The 20,022-nt window shown below is 34.1% G+C and overlaps 1 protein-coding gene across 2 annotated transcripts in view; it reads right to left on the bottom strand.

Annotated features, from left to right (window-relative positions):
* The window catches only part of Apool (apolipoprotein O like), a 59,761-nt gene that overhangs the window by 32,757 nt on the left and 6,982 nt on the right, over nt 1-20,022 (bottom strand). For both annotated transcript variants that reach the window (XM_047536545.1, XM_047536546.1), the window contains one exon: nt 3,567-3,671. In XM_047536545.1, the coding sequence (XP_047392501.1) occupies nt 3,567-3,671 (105 nt within the window). The remainder of the gene's footprint in view (nt 1-3,566; nt 3,672-20,022) is intronic.

Here is a 20,022-nt window from a genome sequence, read left to right as displayed (position 1 = left end):
TATTGTATAAACACAATCTATTTGTACTTAGTTAGAAATCATGATTAGATCCAGTAAGCTATAAAACCACATTTAAAATTAAATTGAACCAAATAACTAGAAATTTCAAATCAATATTTTTCTCAGTTACTTCTTGGTGAAAAGAAGCAAATGGCAAGAAAATAAGTAAAGCTCATGTCAGAGGGATTTTTTAAAAAAGTGTTAATTTATGTATGTAGCTGGCTACATACATGCACCCAATTACCAGTCATTTTACTGACCTGAACACTGAAATTTTCAAGGTTAAAAAAATGATCACCCTGTGGTCCTGAAGAGTTTCCTATTAAAGGGAGATTTATTTATGTTCACTATATGGCACTTAATAAGGCAGGAGCATACTGGTAACTTTTTAAAATATTTTTAGTTGTAGATGGACACAATACCTTTATTTCATTTATTTATTTTATGTGGTACTGAGGATCAAACCCAGTGCCTGACACGTGATAGGAAAACACTCTACCACTGAGCTACAACCACAGCATGCTGTTGCAACATCTTTTAAAAAATTTATCAGTATGGGACTGGGGTTGTGGCTCAGTGGTAGAGCGCTTGCCTAGCACGTGTCAGGCACTGAGTTTTACACAATAAAAGTACCTAGAAATGCAGCATGTAAATGACATTTTTATTAATTCAAAAATTCTAAATTCCTCAAGATTAAATCTTGACTTTGTGAAGAATCCCTATCACACAGATGACAACAAAATTTGTAATTCAATTAAATTCAAATTAAAATGTACTGAGGAAAATAATGAATATCAAGGAATCCTATATATTCCGTAGTACAGTAAAGATGCACTCATTTACTTTAGAATTCAGAAATATGTAAATTTAGCTATTAGGAACAAATATCAGTTATTTATCTTCCTATTTAGATTTTTGAGCTGCCCAAATATGGTAATGTCAAGGAAGGTTTAAAATGTCATCCTTCTGAGATTAGTAAAGAGAAAGAAAACAGAGTCAGCAAGTAGAAGGATGGTGAATCTACTGAAGACTGCTAATGAAAATTAATAACACTTTACCCAGTGCTTAAAACCATGCTGCACACAAACTCAGAAGGAACTCGGGAAATCTTTTCCTTTTCTGGAATATGTGACTATCACAGTTTTGCACATAAATTTGCCAATATTTATGGCAACTTGTCAACAATTTTTATGCCACCAGCCCTACATTAATTCTGCTTCTAGAAATCTATCCTAAGGAAACAGTTATAGATATATACAAAGATTTAGTTAAGTGGTTCAATAAGCAAGGTATAATAGCAAAATTACTGGAAATACTCTCAATTTCCAAAAATTTATGAAAGTTTTACATTTGATAGTGATACATTTATGCAACAGAATATTTATGTCACCATTAAGATTTCTACCCAATATTGTTATTGGTAGAATCAGAGTTCAGACTCAGACCTATCTGACTTATGAATATACCACTAAGTCTTTACACAAATCTTAGGTGTGACCTCAGGCTGGTAGACATAAATAGAACAGTAAATAAACAGAATTAGTAATCAGAATGGCAGCTCAACAGGTTAGCATGATGGGCCAGATCAATAAGATGAGATTTAGACAGGCATAAATACACCTGGCAACTGAGTCCAATAAATCCAAAAGCATAAGTACGGATCGGGACATGACACAGCTTACCAATAGCCCGTGTAAAAAAGTTAGTGAATTTTAGAAAACTATGTCATGGTCAAAGGCTGTTTAAGAGCACAGTTGATTGAGAATTCCAAACAAAAAATAAATATAGAAACTAGTATGATCTTAGGCCACATTAATACAAATGTAACATATAAAACAGGAGAAAATGTCTGACTCTATCCTGCAATAGTCAAAATACATCTAAAGAAAACATTAACCATCCAGAACATGGCATAGAGTAATCATGGCAGTGAAGGAACTCAAAGCTATGACATGAGGAATAATTAAAACAATTAATACTTTCTTTCATCTAAGAAGCAAAATGTTATGGTTCAGATATGAAGTATGCCCCAAAGATTCATGTGTTGAAACCTTGATCTCGAGTGAAGTAATGTGCAGAGGTGGAGCTGTGGGGAAGCAATTAATGTACAAACTCTGACTTCATCAGTGAATTAAACTTTTGATAATTTAATGGACTGTAGGCAAGAAGGGCATGTTTGGAAGGAGAAGGTCATGGTTCCTTGCCCTTGGGCACAGTATCTGATCCCTGGCCCCTTCCTCTCTCTGCTTTCCAACAGTCATGAGCTGAGCAGCTTTCCTCTGCCATGCCCCTTGTACCATGATGTTCTGCCTCATCTCAGGTCCAAAACAATGGAGCCTGCTGACCAGGGTCGAAAAGCACTGAAACCATGAGCCAAAATCAATCTTTCTTCCTCTAAATTGAGTCTCTCAGGTACTTGTCATAAAGATGAGAACTAAGACACAAAATCATTTAAGGGAAAACTGACATCTGAGGTGTTGTTTTTTGGAAGAGAAATGAGAATTTTTCTGTGTGATGTCAATAAATGACACATATACATGAAAATGGTAGTAGTTATTATGAGGCAGGTTTGTATTTGACATAAGGAAGTAACTTATTATGATTTGGATCTAGAAACGTTCCCTAAAAATCTCATGTTATGTTAAAAAGCATAATCCCCAATAAAGAAAGGTTCAGAGGTTGGGTTTCTAGGTAATAATGAGAATTGTACCCTCAACCTTCAATCCATTTGAAGGATTAATAATCTGAATGGATTACAGGGTGATAACTATAGGCAGATGGGAAATGGCTAGAGGAAACAGGCCACTGCAGGCCTGTCTGGCCATTATATATTGTCTCTGGCTCTTAGATCTCTCTGCTTCCTGAATGCCAGGAGCTGACAGCTTTCCTCCACTGTACCTTCCTGCCATGTTCTGCCTTACCTCCAGTCCAGACCAATGGAGTTGGCTGACCATGAACTGATACCTCTGAAATGTGAGCTTAAAATAAAAATTTCCTCAAGTTGTTCTTGTCAGGTATTTTGATCACAGTGTAAGAAAGCTGACTAACAGACCTTAAGTCAAATGAGAGCATCCAAAAAATGGAAGAGGCTCCTTAGATTCTTTTATGCAGCTTTTTATGCATGTGGAAGATAAGTGGTCATTGAGTGTGACTACTGTAGAAAGGAGTATAATACCATACAGGAGACTGAACTAGAATACATCTAAGGTCCCTTCTAAAACTGATATAATGATTTTTGAGACATCCTAATACTGGATATAGCTATATAAGTATTTCAAGTAAGAAAAGTCATACTGTTTAGAAGGTGTAAGACCCTGTACTAATATTATTTATAAAGAAAAATCACCAAATATTTTTCACTGAAGTTAAAGTTTTAGATGTTTGTGTTAAATATACTATTTAGAGATACTTTATAACTATTTCTTTCAACATATCAAACATACCTAACAGATTTCAAAGATATTTATGACCAATAAAGGTAAGAAAAACAACAAAAACAATCACCACAGAGATTTTGCAATGTCTTTACATAAAGTAAGGTTCATAAACTTTTATAGGCAATTTACCTGGTCTGGTCTTATTAGCTTCTTTTTGTATTCCTCTTCTCTGGACACACGTACACTTATACATGCATATATCAGACTTGCTGGCATGGTTGTTAGCTTTCCCATCTGAGAGAGATATATCAAAAAAAACCTTATAATCTGAAAAGCTACCAAGCTTCCATTTCTTGATAAATTTGAGGGACATCTCAGGAACATTATTGTTTTCCCTTAAATATATTAAATATTCCTGCCTTCCCAAAATATATCATCAATAAAATAACAAGATTTATGTTCCATACCTATGTCAGATATCAATAAAAATATTAAAACAGGGAACTTGGCTCCCTCAGCAGGAATATGAAACCAGAGGCTGACTGCTAACATGGCAGGTGGGTGACCAGCAAGACCTGACCTATGCAGTTGCACCCCAGGAACCACATACAGGTGGGTCCAGTGCCCCTGCCAACCAAACATAGGTCATGTGGGGGAAGGGACTGAAGCTGTAGCCTACACACACTCGGCAGGCTCCTCTGTTCTGGGGCAGACACTTCATGCCACTTTCCCCCCACCCCCTGCTCACACACAGCAGGGATATATCCAAGGCTGACTTCTTGCTCTTGTCCCTGCCTCCCTGCCCCTTTGCTGCAGAAAATGAACCAGTCACAGAGAATGTCCCTTGTGGTCATGGACAAAGAATTCAAGGACCTCCTGGACTTCAGAAAGATGTTTCTACTACCTGTGGCAAAGGGGAAGGGCCTGTCCCCCCACCGCCCTAGCCTACCCATAGTTTGGAAGTTCACGGTTCAACTACTGGCCCAGCTGGGGCTCCTGGGGCACTCACAATGGCAATAAGAACCTTTCCTCTTTTGACCTCCAGCAAAGGTGCCTACTTCAGTGAGTTCCATTCCAGCCACACTTTGTTCATATACCCAGCACCTGGACTTGGAGGTAAGGGTGATGGGTGAAGCACATACTCCACCTTCAACAGAGATACAGTTTTTCAGCAACTTGACTGAGGCTGGCTTCTTACAAGGCAAGCTGGTTCTCAGCAACACCGTGTCACTGTCTACACTGGCAACCCTGCGTGGACAGCTATGGACAGAGGCCTCCCTCCATATACAGCCCAAGATGATCCATGAAATTCCACCTTTTTTTTCCCCATAAACTTAGGTGAAAATAAAGGAATTCTGTCGCCAGCTCATTTGACAAGACTTCCAGCAGAACCTATCCCACTGGCTTCTATATAGTAGAAAGCAGCCTAGCCTTTCCAGCAGCCATTTTAGCGTCCCCCTGATCAGGCAGGATACAGATCTATACTGAGTGGAAGATCATTCCCTCACTTCTCCTGACAAGCAGCAGCAATTCCATGGGTGGTGGTAGTGGTGGCCGAATTAGCCTGAACACATGGGCTACCAGCTGCACTGAGTAGGAAGTGGACTCCAAGGTATGTCTTCCGGTGCCATGTATAGTAGTGTTGCTGGAAATATTCTGCCAGTGGGTAGGGCTGATAGTCTCTCGGGTTCCCACAAGACAACAGCCAGCATCAGTCAAGCAATTTCTTCTCATCTAGTCCCACAACCTGGTAAGGCTAGGAGGGCCACCACAGTATCCCCAAGTAGGAGCCCCTAGTGTCCCTTGCAATATGATCTGCAGAAAAAGATTCAAGACCTGAATGAGGCAATCCACTTTCACAGCATCCACAGGGTTAGCAATATGCACTGGCAGTGTGCAGCTGCATAGCCATGCAGCAACCTAGCAACAGCCCCACTTACATCACTGGGTGGGCAGCTGTTAGGAGCACAGCTTTGCAAATAGCCCCAGTTCCCTTAAACAGGCACTCAGTCCTCCCCAGTCAGTCCAGCATGCTCCTGGAATATGCACTAAGGCAGGCAACAGTAAGATCAAGTGGGGATGGGAGGACAAGAATACTTTGGGGGCCAACAGCTCAGAGGAGTAGGTGGAGCTCATGATGACCCCACAGATGCAGCCCAGCCTTGATGAAAATGACCTTCTCCTCCCCGTTCACCCACCAAGTGCAAAAATTTGAATGGGAGAACAGGGTGGCCAGCAATGCCCATGAGCATCAATGAAACTTCTAAGAGTTAGAGTGTATGTGCTAGTTGCACGTCAACAGCAAGAAGCCCCTGACCAGTGAACTGGGAAAAGCAAGTGCAAGAGGGCAACCTGAACTCCCACACAGCCTACTTGAAATAGCAAGAAAAGATGTCCACGTGGTGGGAGACCTCTGGATGGTGTTTTCAACTGCCTACCCAGGCCTAAGACCCATAATCCTCCCAGGGACATGTGAAAGGTAAGCGGTGTTGGATGGGCATCCCAATTGCAGTCCAGATAGTGTCCTTATCTGAACACTAACACTAAACGGTCCTTTAAGGACTGCCCTATTCTTTGTCCAGTAAGTGGGCTTGAAGGGCCACAACTCACACACACCTGTGGTCAGCACTGTATACATTAGTGAACTAATAAAGCTCTAAGTGCTGGGGAGGGAGCAAGAAGCTAACAGTGGTCTAGGAATCTCATGATCTCCCTGCCTGGCTTGGCCTCAAAGGCCATGATCTCTTATTTCCAAAGTCTTAGTCACCTTCATTCCCTGTGACTAGCTTCATACTGAAACTGTTTTGGCTCTACTGTACAGACTGAAAGGAGCTTTTTGTTTTTTATATATCTTTTTTTGTTTGGTAGTGGTTTTTTTTTTTTTTTTGAAGGCAAGAATGATTCCTTTCTCCTTTTCAGTTTGGTTTGCATTGGTTTTATATACAAAAAAATTTACATAAGTCTTCTTTGTCTTGCTATTTTTGCTGCTGTTTCTAGAAAAGAGTGTTGGATTTCATGATCAATCAGATTAAAAGTTATATTTAAAAGATCCGAAAATATTAAAACTAGTGCATGAACTAGTTTTTTACCTATGAACCTGAGATATTATGAATAAAACTAAATTAATGCTTGAAAATGTCAATTCTTAAAACATCTAAACTCTTTTTAAGATACCTGTCTAGATCTTCTTATCTTCTTCTGAAGACATTATTCCCTAGCTATAAAAAAAACACTTTAGAAGTATGACAATATCTGAAAATTTTTTCTACAACTTAATATTCTCAAGTATAGTCATTATTACTTTATAATGTGACAATGTGTAGAGTATAAAATAATTTCTTAAATACTGATAGACAACTATAATCCAGTATTCCAGAGTATTGATTTACTGATAGTACATTAAAAATTAATATACCTATTAAAGTGCCTAGGTATCTTCTACATAATTTCTATTTAGTTGGGTAAGGTCCATCCATTCTTTCTTACTATCTTCACAAACACCTTGACCTTTATTGATAAGGCAGTGTGGCATAATGTAAAAAATACTAGCTGAGGGGTTGCACAGATCTGGTTTCTGAAATAGTTATGGAATTTATTGTGTAAAGTTGAGCATAATACTTAATGTAAGCTCCTCATGTTATGCGGCTCAGAATGGTAATCATGAACCACACATAATTATTTAAATTGAAATTAAAATTAAGTAAAATAAAAATTTAGTTACATTAGCCCCATTCCATATACCCAACAACCATAATATATATAAAACAATTCCATCATCACAGAAGATTCTAGTGGTCAGTTGTATTTTAAGTCTTAGACTATATGTATGAAAAAAAATAGGCATGCCTTTCTGTTTTTGATTATCATGAGGATTAAATAAGGAATTATAAAAAAATTTCTTATATTTAATAAATAAGCAATTCATTTAAGTTTTCCATTCCTTCTGATTGATGAATAAAGAAGATATGTGGCTGGGCTTACTCCCTATTTTTTTCTCATGTATATTTGGTGGTAGGAAATCATTACCCAATCATTATACACTGTAGATATGTATCAAATTATCATACTATATCCTATTAAACACTTTTAAAATTCCAATAAAAGAAGAAGGAAATCAGATGCAGATTGGCACACTTAGGTCTTTTCAAGCCCAGGTTACCTCAGAGAAGTAGGCAATACTATCAAAGGGGAAGCTGATGGTATATAACACAGAAAAATTTAGAACAAGGATTGGAAAAGTAAAGCCCTAAGCTAAATCTGGTCTGGACTCAGCTTAATTAACACACACACACACACACACACACACACACACACAGAGTTAACGTAATATAAAACAACAAACAAAAGCAAAGAAGAATATGCAACTAGAGATTTTATTTGTCCTGCAAAGCCTAAAACATTTACCATCTGACTATTAAAGAAAAAAAATTGCCAAACTCCAATTTAGAAAATCAAATATGATTTTTTAAAGTATCCACATTTGGGGGTACTATAACTGATAGACTCGCAGGGATGCCATGAATTAAATACCATTAAAATTGAGCAGAGGTGATAGAGTTTGATTTAAAACTATTTATAAATGCAAAATAATTATTTGTCAAGTCAAAATTATAAATGACTTGTTTAAAATCTATGGTAGATAACAACTGGCTCCCTCCAAAAGATAACAGGTTCTAGAAAATAATTCTATCATGCAGAGATTTAAAAATAGCAAAACTGAAGGTAAACACCATGTAATTCTCCCTCTCCCATAGGACTCATCCCTTCCAAGTGCTCTATAATCAAAATATAGTTGATATTTGTTATTTGCAATAGTTATATTAAGTAGCTGTGAACCACTGCTTCTGTGGAAAATATAGAATAGCTTCTTTTGGCTACAGTGTCATAAAGCCATCAATAAAGCCATCAATATATAACTTTGTTTCATGTTTCTTTCTGTTTCATGATACCTTATTTGATATATTTTATTGATACATTAACATTGAACTCTCGGCCAACAGTACTATAACTCATGCTTGAAGGAACCCAATCATCATATATATTTTCTCTGTAAAGCATACCATACCACAGCTTTCTTGTACAGGACTTTAGCCCTATGCTTGGGAGCCTAAATAGTAAAATCACCAAAAAAGCAGAAAAAGGTAACACTAAATAGACCACAAAAAGGACCCATGTTCACGATATGACAGCTGAAACAAGAAACGAGAGCACTGCCTTGTTGGACCACAGCTAAAAACTTGTAGAGGACTCAGATCAAATGTTTTGTCACTTTGGGTGTATCTCCAAATGATCAAGAAGTGCCAGGAGTACTGACTATAGAATCCCAATTACATTTTAGTGAGTAGGCAAATTCACAAATACACAATCAATGAATAATGAGGGCTGACTATAATTGATTTTTGTCAGTTATTTTAATTCCACACAACATGCATCCTTTAAGCTATATTAACATCTCATCACTTAAAGGCCTGGTAGGTATTCATGGATTTTCTCTTCTTTACTAGAACTGAAGTTTAAAGTTCTATAAGAAATTCTGTTACTTGATTTGTAACAATGCATAATCTAAGCAATCTAAAATCTATCATTTGTTGTTCTTTAATATATATCATTGTATGGCAAAAAATTAATTATATTAAGTCCTCTGATTACTAAAAAACAAAATTTAAATTTAAACAACAAACCTTAAAAACTAAAACAATAATGAAATAAACAAACCATAAGAAGGTAATGACCACAGAGCTAGGAACAATTCCAAGTGAATTTAGAACCAACCACATAATTGTCCATCCCCAATGGGCAGTCCAAATGGAGAAAGAGAACAGCAAAATGGGAAAAGCCTTCAATTTTAATAATCATATTTTTGGTAGTATTGCTAGCATTTTATTATGACACTGCTCTGTGGATATGGGAGAATAGGATAAAATTAATTTTTATATTTTAAAGACTGAGATTTTCAGTATGCAAAATAGGAAAGATGTAAGATTGATGAAGTTAAAACACAATCTTGTAGTTCTAAATTTTTTTCAGAATTATCAGTTGAACTCATGATAAAGGAAATATAGGAGACAGAGAACCACAATAAATGATTCCATGAAAATCCAATAAGTACACTCAAATTTGGAAATTTTATAGGGCAAATGTTAAGACCCAAAGTATTCAGCAAACAGAGGGAGAGAAATGGAGAAATAGATTAAATTTCAATAAATTGCAATGTTTAGAAACTATTGGTCCTGGGATCAAAAACAAACATTTAGATATTATGATATATTCAGGGATATCTGAACATTAATTTGGTATTTGGGATTAAGGAATTATTGTTAATTATGAGGTATGATAATTTTGTAGGTTTTTTATAAGCACTCCAATACATTAAGACACACACACTGATATTTAACAGATAAAATATGTCTAGAATATGCTTCAAAAGAATCCAGGCTTTAAAAGAATATCAGTGAAATAAGATTAGTCAAAATTCAATACTTGTTAAAGTTAGCCTAATATGTCATATTATATTTCATGTTGCTCTCTAAAATTTATGTGAAAATGAGTGAAATTTTCCATATAAAATTTTTAAAAGATTCTATGAAATTTAAAGATATATCCCATTAAAATTTTACAACAGTATTTTTGGTTGAAAGAATGAGTACAGTTTATCAAAATAAATGGCAAAAGCAGAAGCAAGCACTCTAGTATTACAGACCTCAATATTCTACTGTGACTTTACTCTCAAGTACCAAAATAAAGTAGCTTACAGTTTATATTTCTTGTTTATCACTTTATTAAAAAAGAGGCTTTTAATTTCTTCTTTAATTATTGATACATACTTGAATTGTTTCCAGTTTGCACATAATGCTGTTGTAAAATTCTTTCACACAGTGAACATAGCTAGGCATTTCAATTGGGTATATGCCTAATCATCTTTTTTTTAGTTGTTGATTTTAGATGTACTTGACAGTAGGTGTATTTTGATATATTATACCTATGTGGAGTGCAATTCATTCCAATTGTGATCCCATTCTTGTGGTTGTACACGATGTGGAGATAGATTGGTTGTATATTCATATGTGAACGTAGTAAAGTTATATCCAATTCGTGCTATTGTCTTTCCTTTTCCCATTCCCCCTCCCTTCCCTTCATCCCTTTGTCTAATCCAATGAACTTCTATATTTCTCCTACCTACCCTCCCTTGTTATGGTTTAGCATCCACATATCAGAGAAACCTTTCAGCCTTTGGGTTTTTGGGACTGGCTTTTTCACTTAGCATGATACTCTCCAATTCCATCCATTTACCAGCAAATATACTATTTCATTCTTTTCCATTGTGTATATACACCACATTTTTTTAATCCATTCATTTGTTGAAGGACACCTAGGTTGGTTCCATAGCTTGACTATTGTGAATAGAGCTGCTATAAACATTGATGTGGCTGGGTCACTGTAGTATGAGTTACATACTGATATAAGAAGTGTAGTACACCTTACTTTCTTTTCTTTCATTCTAAAAACTCTACCAAATATCTACTATTATATTAGGTACTGGCATTACAAAGATGATTAAGATATGATTCATGTTCTCAGATTCATAGTCTAATAGGAGAAACAAGTATATAACACAACCACCACCAGGGTTGATGATATTGGTAGGCACAAGGTACTCTAGGGACCACCAACCTGGACCAGGCCATTACCACCTCCTTGGTAAAGTAGTGAAAAGAAGACAGATTTTATAGTTAGATGTTGATTCAATTCTAGCTCCAGTACTGGTGATATGGCTATGATCAAGTGATCAGTATCAATTTCCACGTATGTAATATCACCTATCTCATAGGGTCTACACAGAAAGAACACAATATATACTTGCTGTTACCATCATCACTATTACTTCATCCTCAGTATCCTAGCCCATGGCCACAACTCCAGCATCATCTAATTCCAATGAACTATAATTTCTACTGTCAAGTCAAGATAAACCTTGTCAATCAGATCATTACCCTAGCTTAAACGAATGAATTGGCCTCTTCTTTTCTAACACACAGATTAAAACCATTTTGTACTTTTCCAGTTCTCCATAATCTTTCTTAATATATACAAGTGGTCTTACTTCCCACTTCTCCTCAACTCTTACATTTCAAGATTATCTTCTGTGTATGCATCATGATATACTATCCTATAGGCTTAAAGGTGTAATAAGCCTACTTAATACCTCAAACAGATCTCTAATCAGAAATTTATTGAAACAGTACAAAATACAGGATTATGAAATACAAAATTGTTTTAATTTACCAATGGTCACCCAAAGTCTACAAAAAATTATCAGAGAAATCATCTATTGGCTTATTTGACATGAAAAATACCAAACCATGAATTCATTCATAGTTTCCTTAGTCCAGAACTGACATCTGTGTTCATAAAATGACCTTTGAAAGAAAGAAAATACTTGGAAAAATGCTGCCTCATATTTACTGAGCACATCACACTTCCCACAAAGCCAAGAAGTCGTATGTGTGTGTGTGTGTGTGTTTACATATATAAATAATTTCATATTCATGGGACAAAAGCAAATGACATTAGCAACCTTTATAAGAAAACATTTTCTAAGTTTTTTTTTCTGTGTTCAATATTCATTTGGGCCCACTATATATTCATGTCTCCATTTTGATAACAACTATAGCATATTATAAATGTCAAAGTTAAAAACTGAAAACAGTAAGTAATAAAGAATGAATTCAAGGTCTGGAGTTGTGGTTCAGTGGTAGAGCACTTGCCTAGCATGTGTGAGGTACTAGGTTTGATTCTCAGCACTGCGCATAAATGTTTTTTAAAAAAAGTCCATTGACAACTAAAAAAATATTAAAAATGCTAACATTTAAAAAAAAAGGATGGGATCAATTCTGGTTCAGTGATGGATGGGAATTAGAAGGTACACTTGAAATGCAATTTTCATCAAATATAAAGCCCTGGCATTTAAAGGTCAAACTTAAGTTGAACAAATAACTACACAGCTCAGTGTGGCTGTATTATTAAATTATAGAATATTAATGATAAACTATTTCAAGTACCAAGTACATTATGTTGTATGAAAGAAATTATTTTGCCATTAAAATTTTGCAATGTAATTATTACTAATACCTGAAAAATGTCAAAAATTTATTTTATATAAATAAAAATTCAAGGAGAAAAATTGTAAAATAAAAATACATGCAGAGTAGAGTTACACAAACAAACATCTAAAATCCTCCAGAAATCACACAATTGATTGGCATAATTCAACTGTAATTGGTTTATATTAATCAGGATCAGACAAATACAAAATACTGTTAATTAGTAAGTGAATGTTTTAAAAAAACACCTAGCCCCCCCCCCAATTTTCCCCATATACAATATCCACTTTTATACATGTGTGTGTTATATACAGGAAAAAATATTTACCTTGTGGAATTGCAGGAGAGAAATACTAAAGTTATTCTATTTACTTGAAAAAATAGTAAAACTCCAATAAGACAATTTTTCAAGCTATTTTCAGTGAAGAATTTAAATGCTATACATTTCTTAAAATAGGATTAAAGAAACTACACTGGGAAGTTGATTTAAGCTTTCTAAAATAGTGATTTCTTCTTCCAGCTCAAAAATCTTTATTTCACTAACTTCTTGACACCCTCTGATTCTAGCCAAATTAGTTTTCCTTGAACCCAAACATTTCAAACATATTCATTGTTCAGTGTCTCCACTCATTTCATCTTCACTGCTAAAATGACCTCCCCAACCCTGTGCCTAACAATACCTGTCACATAGAAGATACTGAAAAAAAGTCACTGTTAAATGAGTACATTTACATAAGTCCTGTCCTTTCCTGAAGCCTAGTTCATGTTCTTCTACTATATCACTCAATGCCATCTCTGTAGTCAAATTACTGTTATTTGTCTGAAGCACTAACCTAGTATTTAATTATGTATACATACATAAACATATATAAATTTATGAATATATACATATATATTTTTAATACATGCAACCTATTTTTCCACTAAAATATAGATTCCTTGTGAGTATTCTTTTATCTCTTCGTATCCAAAGGACACTGAAGGTCTAAGGACTTCAAAACAAAGTAATTAAATGATTCACCATTTTAAATAACACAGTATAGAGTCTAGTAACTAAGCTCTTTTATATAACATTTATTGAATGCCTATGTGCATTTATGGAGGCAAACAGCTAACAGTCCTAAGGTTAATATAAAATTCTAAAACTGATTCAGTGATGTAACCATGTTTGAAAATCTAATGAAAATTATTAACTATCTTCTCCCAAAATGTACTTACACCGAGAATTTTGCATATGCTCACAGACTCCTAGATTCTCTGAAGCATTTGAGGACCCATAAAACTATTTCTTTTTTTTTTTCATTTATTAGCATCATTTATTGAAGTAAGTTCTTATTTCTTTTTTTTAATTATTTATTATTAAATTTTTTTACAGACTGCATTTTGATTCATTGTACACAAATGGGGTATATCATTTCGTTTCTATGGTTGTACATGATGTAGATTCATACCATTCGTGTAATCATAACATGTACATAGGGTAATGATGTCTGTCTCATTCCACCATTTTTCATACCCCCGTCCCTCTCATTTCCCTCTACATAATCTAAAGTTCCCCCATTCTTCTCTCACTCCCCACCCCCTGACCCCCATTATATATCACTCTCCACTTATCAGGGAAAACATTTGGCCTTTGGTTTTTTGGGATTGGCTTACTTCACTAAGCATGATATTCTCCAATTCCATCCATTTATTTGCAAATGTCATAATATTATTCTTTGTTATGGTTGAATAATATTCCATTGTCTATATATACCACAGTTTCTTTACCCATTCATCTAAAGGACCCACCTTTTGACCCAGTTATCTGACTCCTTGGTTTATACCCAAAGGACTTAAAATCAGCATATTACACAGTAACAGTCACATCAATGTTTGTAGTAGCTCAGTTCACAATAGCTAGATTGTGGAAAATGTTTCTTTTTTAAAATTGTATTTGTTATTATTATTATAAGTAGTAATAGTAGTAAGTACCAGGGATTGAACCCAGGGGCACTTAACCACTGAACCACATCCCCAGCCATTTTTTATAGTTTGACATATCATCTTGCTAAGTTGCTCAGGGGCTCACCAAGTTGCTGAGACTGGCTTTGAACCTCTGGTCATCCTGCCTCACCCTCCCAAGCCATTGGGATTACAGGCATTCACCACTGCACCCAAAGAAATAATAGGGTTTAAAGTAGTTTCAGAACATTCCTTGCCCCGAGTTCAACATTCTGAAGACCACTTAGAAGTGGCCAACAAGCAAGCCTGATTCTTTCAACTGAAAACAGCACTCTACTTTATATATGAAAAACAAAATCTCTTGGTCAAATTAACATGATTATTATTATTTTGTATTAAATGCAGAGTTAAAACATACTACCTTCTATCTAAATTGATGTATGTTTAACAAGAATGACCAAAAATGCTTTGATTTTTGAGTTTCCTAGGGAAAATTATTGTTTTATACCATGATAGCTTAAATCATTTTTTACGAGGCCCCATTTTGTGGAGGCCTTTATATCTAGTAGTGGAGGGAAGTAAAAATATATGGTAAAAAGTTTCCATTCCATTTGTGGAATTTGTGTCAGATGAGCTACTCATACATAAGGTATCATCATCTCAGCTATTTATAAACTTTGGATCATTGGATTTGGGTAAGGAACAGAAGAAATTTGTAGTCTACCATCCTTATTAAAGGAAAAAGTTAGCTTACCTATTACTAATTACTCTGTTTGTTCTTTCTTCTTACCTCCCCCCACACTTTTTGTACTCTCTTCTTTCCTCTTTCTCCCATCATTTAATTTTTTCCCACAACCATTTGTTCCAAATTGTTTTTTAATCCTTATTTTACCTCTATTTTTTCTTTCTTTTCCCCAATAGCTGCTTTATCAGCAGAGGAGGGAGGACTATAACTGATTACATTAAACTGTTCTTTCTGGGTGATTTCCTTTGTCTACAGAACTAATGTATACACACTGCTGAAGAAAACAAACATACGGGCATAAATATACAACTAATGATGTTTTTAGCCTTTTCTGACTTTTTAAGTAAGGATGGGAGGAACAGAAATTTTCCTGAAAGATCAAGAACTGCTCTTGAATAATGATTATTAAATTTAACATAAGATGTTGAGATTTGTTTTAAAAGTGTGGTATATCAGACATATCAACTTCTTAGTATGAGAATTTCAATATCTGAATTCAATGGAACCTTAAAGATCATCTGATATAGACATTTCTCTGATGCTAAAATTCTTTCTGAAACATGCTAACAGTGTGTAACCTTTAGTATAGGAAGCTCTATCAAAAGATCACCCCCCCTTTTTTAACATCTCTATGAAAACATTCTTCAGTAGAGTGACATGTAAGAATGTCCATATAATCTTCACTGATCTAGTTTCAAAACTCTGGGTCATACAGAAAAGGTCCAGCCTCTCTTTCACGTGAAAACCCATACTGATCCCCTTTTCTGACTTCTGGTCTACACCACTGTGTCTCCAAGTCTATTTTCCAAGGATAATAAAGTTTCTGATAATACCAAATGCCACTAAGCCCATCTTCTGTTTTAAAAGAGATACTACTGTATTTTTTTCTGGTTGATATTGTAAATAGGAAAAGGTGTTATTGCTTCATTTTGGAGACACAGTTTAAGAGCTATTTCTTGACAGCAACATAAAAGTCTTACACAGGCTGCCCTGTTTTAGATTAATCACCAGTGAGTCACTAGCAGAGGACCTCTACATATCAACCTGCTTATTTTCTTCAGAAAATGAGTAGGTGAACCATCTCAAAGAGAATAAACCATCATTAAATGTACAGAGAACAGTTGAGCCTTTCAGCCATAGCATTATTTATTATACCAGTATAGAAAAAGCTGATACTCTGCTGAAAGAGGATATATTTTTTTAAATCATGCCTATATTTTCTTGTGAAACTCTTGCAAAAGAGTACAGTAGAACAAATAATCAAACTATAATAATCAAATTACAAAAACATACATGTACAATTTGGGCCTTTCACATCAGTATTTCAGAGTCTACTTCAGAGGACTGAAATATTGATATCAAAAACAACCTACAGAAAAGCTATCACAGTAAAATTTTCACCAAACTATAAAGCCTGCTAGCATCTCAATTCTTGAAGTTTTGGGACTATACCAAGCCTTAATTTACACTGTTATCAGTTAAGCTTTTATACAAAGGTCAATGAAAATGTGACTCTCATTCATACTCTACTAGAATTTTACCTATATCAACTGGGATTATTCTTTTTTATTAAAATATTTTTTATTTTTGCAGACACATTTTAATTCATTGTATACAAATGGGGTACAACTTATCATTTCTATGGTTGTACACAATGCATATTCACGCCATTCACTCAACTGGGATTATTCTTAAGGAAACTTTTCTTAAGCCATGAACACTATTTTATGCTTCACAGGACAGTTTTTAAGTAAACCATTTCTGCGGTAACACCCACATTCAAATTTCTAGCTTACAGCTTGAATGACAGAAAGGATAACATTTTATACATAAGGAATATGGAAACCAACTAAGTACAGTATATGCCACAATTTAAAGGTAATTTCTGTCATGAAAAATATCATAAATAACTACAAGGGTCTGAATGAAATCAGAATAATTTTAAAAATAAATAATGCTATAAATAAATCTTTAATAAAATTTATAATATACAAATTTCTATTCTACTTGCTTGAGACTACTGATATTCATTATTATGAGAGAGAAGTTTTCAGTCCACTGGCATGAAGGATGTGAGGCTTAAATTGAGATCTGATTATTAGTAATACTGAAATACAGGAGGTGCTGGGAGTATAAAGATTCTTCTACAACAGAGTAACAACAGCAGCTAGCAATCATTGAACATTTGAATAGAACAAACAGTGCTATGTACGTTTGTATTATCTATTGAGTACATTCTAGTTTAAAATCCTGGAAAAAAAAGTATTATTCTATTTCTGATTATACAGATAAAACTGAAGTTGAGACACATTAAGTGATGTGCCTAAAGTCTACAGCTATTATATGGTAAAGCAGGGAAACTCACAAGAATCCAAAAAAGACATGTATATGGTCATTCATAAGAGTATTATTTGTAATAGATAAATAACGGGAAAAAATTAAAAATTAGAAAGAAAGAAAAATGATGGGGAAAGTGACCATAATACTCATTAACAGAATAGAAAAATAAATGTGGCATATTTTTAAAATGGAATACTCTGCAGCAGTGAAAATGAATGAACAAGAGCTACACATGTAAACATAAATGCAAATCATGAACAATGCTAACTGATGACAAGTAGCAGAAGAACATATGCACCACAAATAAAACTTATATAAAAGCACACAAAATAGTATATAAACTTTAGGAATATGCATACATGTAGTAAAAGTCTATAAACATGCATGTCAATGTTCAATACCAAAGTCAGGAAAGGAGTTATGTGGGAGCTCAGGAAGCAAGAGGAATACAATCAAGGTTAGAGGGGTAAAAAGGAGGTTTCAACTGTGTTTTAAGTGTTCACTGTATTATTGTTAATATCCTTTTGTATGTCTGTACCATTTTAAATTAAATTTTTAAAAACCATAAGCCATTTTGGATTTGTTTTAAGGATTTACCACTGCCTTAAAGTTAAATTCCAACTTATTTTAGCTAATACTCTACCATCTTGCTTTTTCTAATCCAATCTTATCTTCTATCAGTAAGTCCAAATTAACCTTTCTGATTTAGCCAGCCTAACAGCCTTAAATTCCTGGAATACATTATAACAATGTTCAACCCCAAACCATATCTGACAAGCTAACTACTCCAATACTGATAATTTAAATGTCATCATTGGAGGTTTGAGGCCTTAGTTTTATAATACATAAGTCCTTTTTAACTTGAATTGCTAAGTTTTTGTATATGTTATAGTATTGAAATAGATATGATTTTAAAACATCCATTTAATAAGTTTATGTCCTCTTTACAAAACTGTTTCCTTAGAATAGAAATTATGTTGTAAAATATGTATGCATCCTTATTGTACTTGTTATATTATCAGTATTATTAAACTACTGAACAGAAGAAGTCATTTTATAGAGCTAGAGCCTTTAGATAATTCAATCTTAATACAATAAAGAATTCTTACATACATGTGAATACCAGAGATAAGTCAATCCAGGACTAATCAAACACCTATCTTGAAATGATATCAAAGATAAAATCCTAAAGAAGTAATTATTTGCCACTATTTGAAGACAAAAAACTAGTGTAAATACCATTATAGAAAATACAGTATAGATCATAATCAAATACTTCCTCTACCAGCATAGGTGGAGATTTTGATATTGGAATTTGTTTTTGTTTTTAAAGATACCTCAATTGTTCAAAAGAAAAGTAATAAGTACAATTTAACAACACTTAGTCACAGCCCAATTAGAATACTCTCCTTCAGATACATTATATGACTTATGTTTCTGAAAGTATGTTGTATATCTCACTTTTGCACCAATTTATGTAATGTATCTTTTTCTTGTGGATGTTTTCTAAATATCTCTTTTTCTTCCATCAGTTTGAATGGAATGTGTAAAGGGGAATAGGATATGTATGTGTGCACATGTGTGTTGGGGGGTATTTATTCTAGGTGGAGTTCTCTGTTCTTACATCTGTGATATGATGTATTTCATTATTTTTAAAAAATTGTAATTATTTCCTCAAATGTTTTTCTTCCTACAAAGACATTTTTAATATGAAATAAAGGTTCAAATTTCAAAACACTAGCAAAAACCATTTTTAAAAGTAAACTATATACATGGAATTTTGAAAAAATAGGTATATTACACTTTAATATTATCCCCTTTTAGAAATTAATATATTTTAAAATTTGTAATTACAATAAACTTTCCTTCTAAATACATATTTGTTTATATTGGCATCACAAAATGCACTCATTCAATAATTCATTAAACAAACATTAGTGTCTGCTATATACCATGTTTCCAAATTCTGAGTTACAAAAATGAATGAAACATGGTCTGTGTTTCTAAGGAATATCTCAGTTTGTTCAGTAAGAAAAAAAATAAAAATACTCGCAAATATAGTTGTAAGCAGCATACTTGCACAGCACAGGAATGTACTGTGGTGACACAAAGAACAAACTGATCTGTTCTACCTGGGGAGCAGAGACAGAGTATATTCCCACTTTCAAGTACTGGAAAAATTTACCTATAAAGAACATGAGTAAGTCAATCTACAAAAGCACAGGATAATTCAAGATTTAAACATATTCTGAACTATTAATTAAATTCACATTTCCTCTACAATGCTACTTAGTTTTTATGGATGGGAAGTTGAAAAGTTATTCAAAGTTTCAGCTTATTCAACAAATACTCCCTAAAGGTTATACTCTAGGCAGGTGATATATTAAGACATGTGGGATATAAAAGTGAAAAAAATATTGTTTCTGCTCTCAAGGATAATATAACCCTCTAGGGTGGGACTCAGACAAATATATAACAAGAATAGGATGCTAAAATGACATGATGGAGGGCAAAC

This window comes from Sciurus carolinensis, chromosome X (genome assembly GCF_902686445.1).
Source record: "Sciurus carolinensis chromosome X, mSciCar1.2, whole genome shotgun sequence".
In the NCBI taxonomy this organism is placed as follows: Eukaryota; Metazoa; Chordata; class Mammalia; order Rodentia; family Sciuridae; genus Sciurus; species Sciurus carolinensis.
This window is presented reverse-complemented; position numbering and strand designations above follow the sequence as displayed.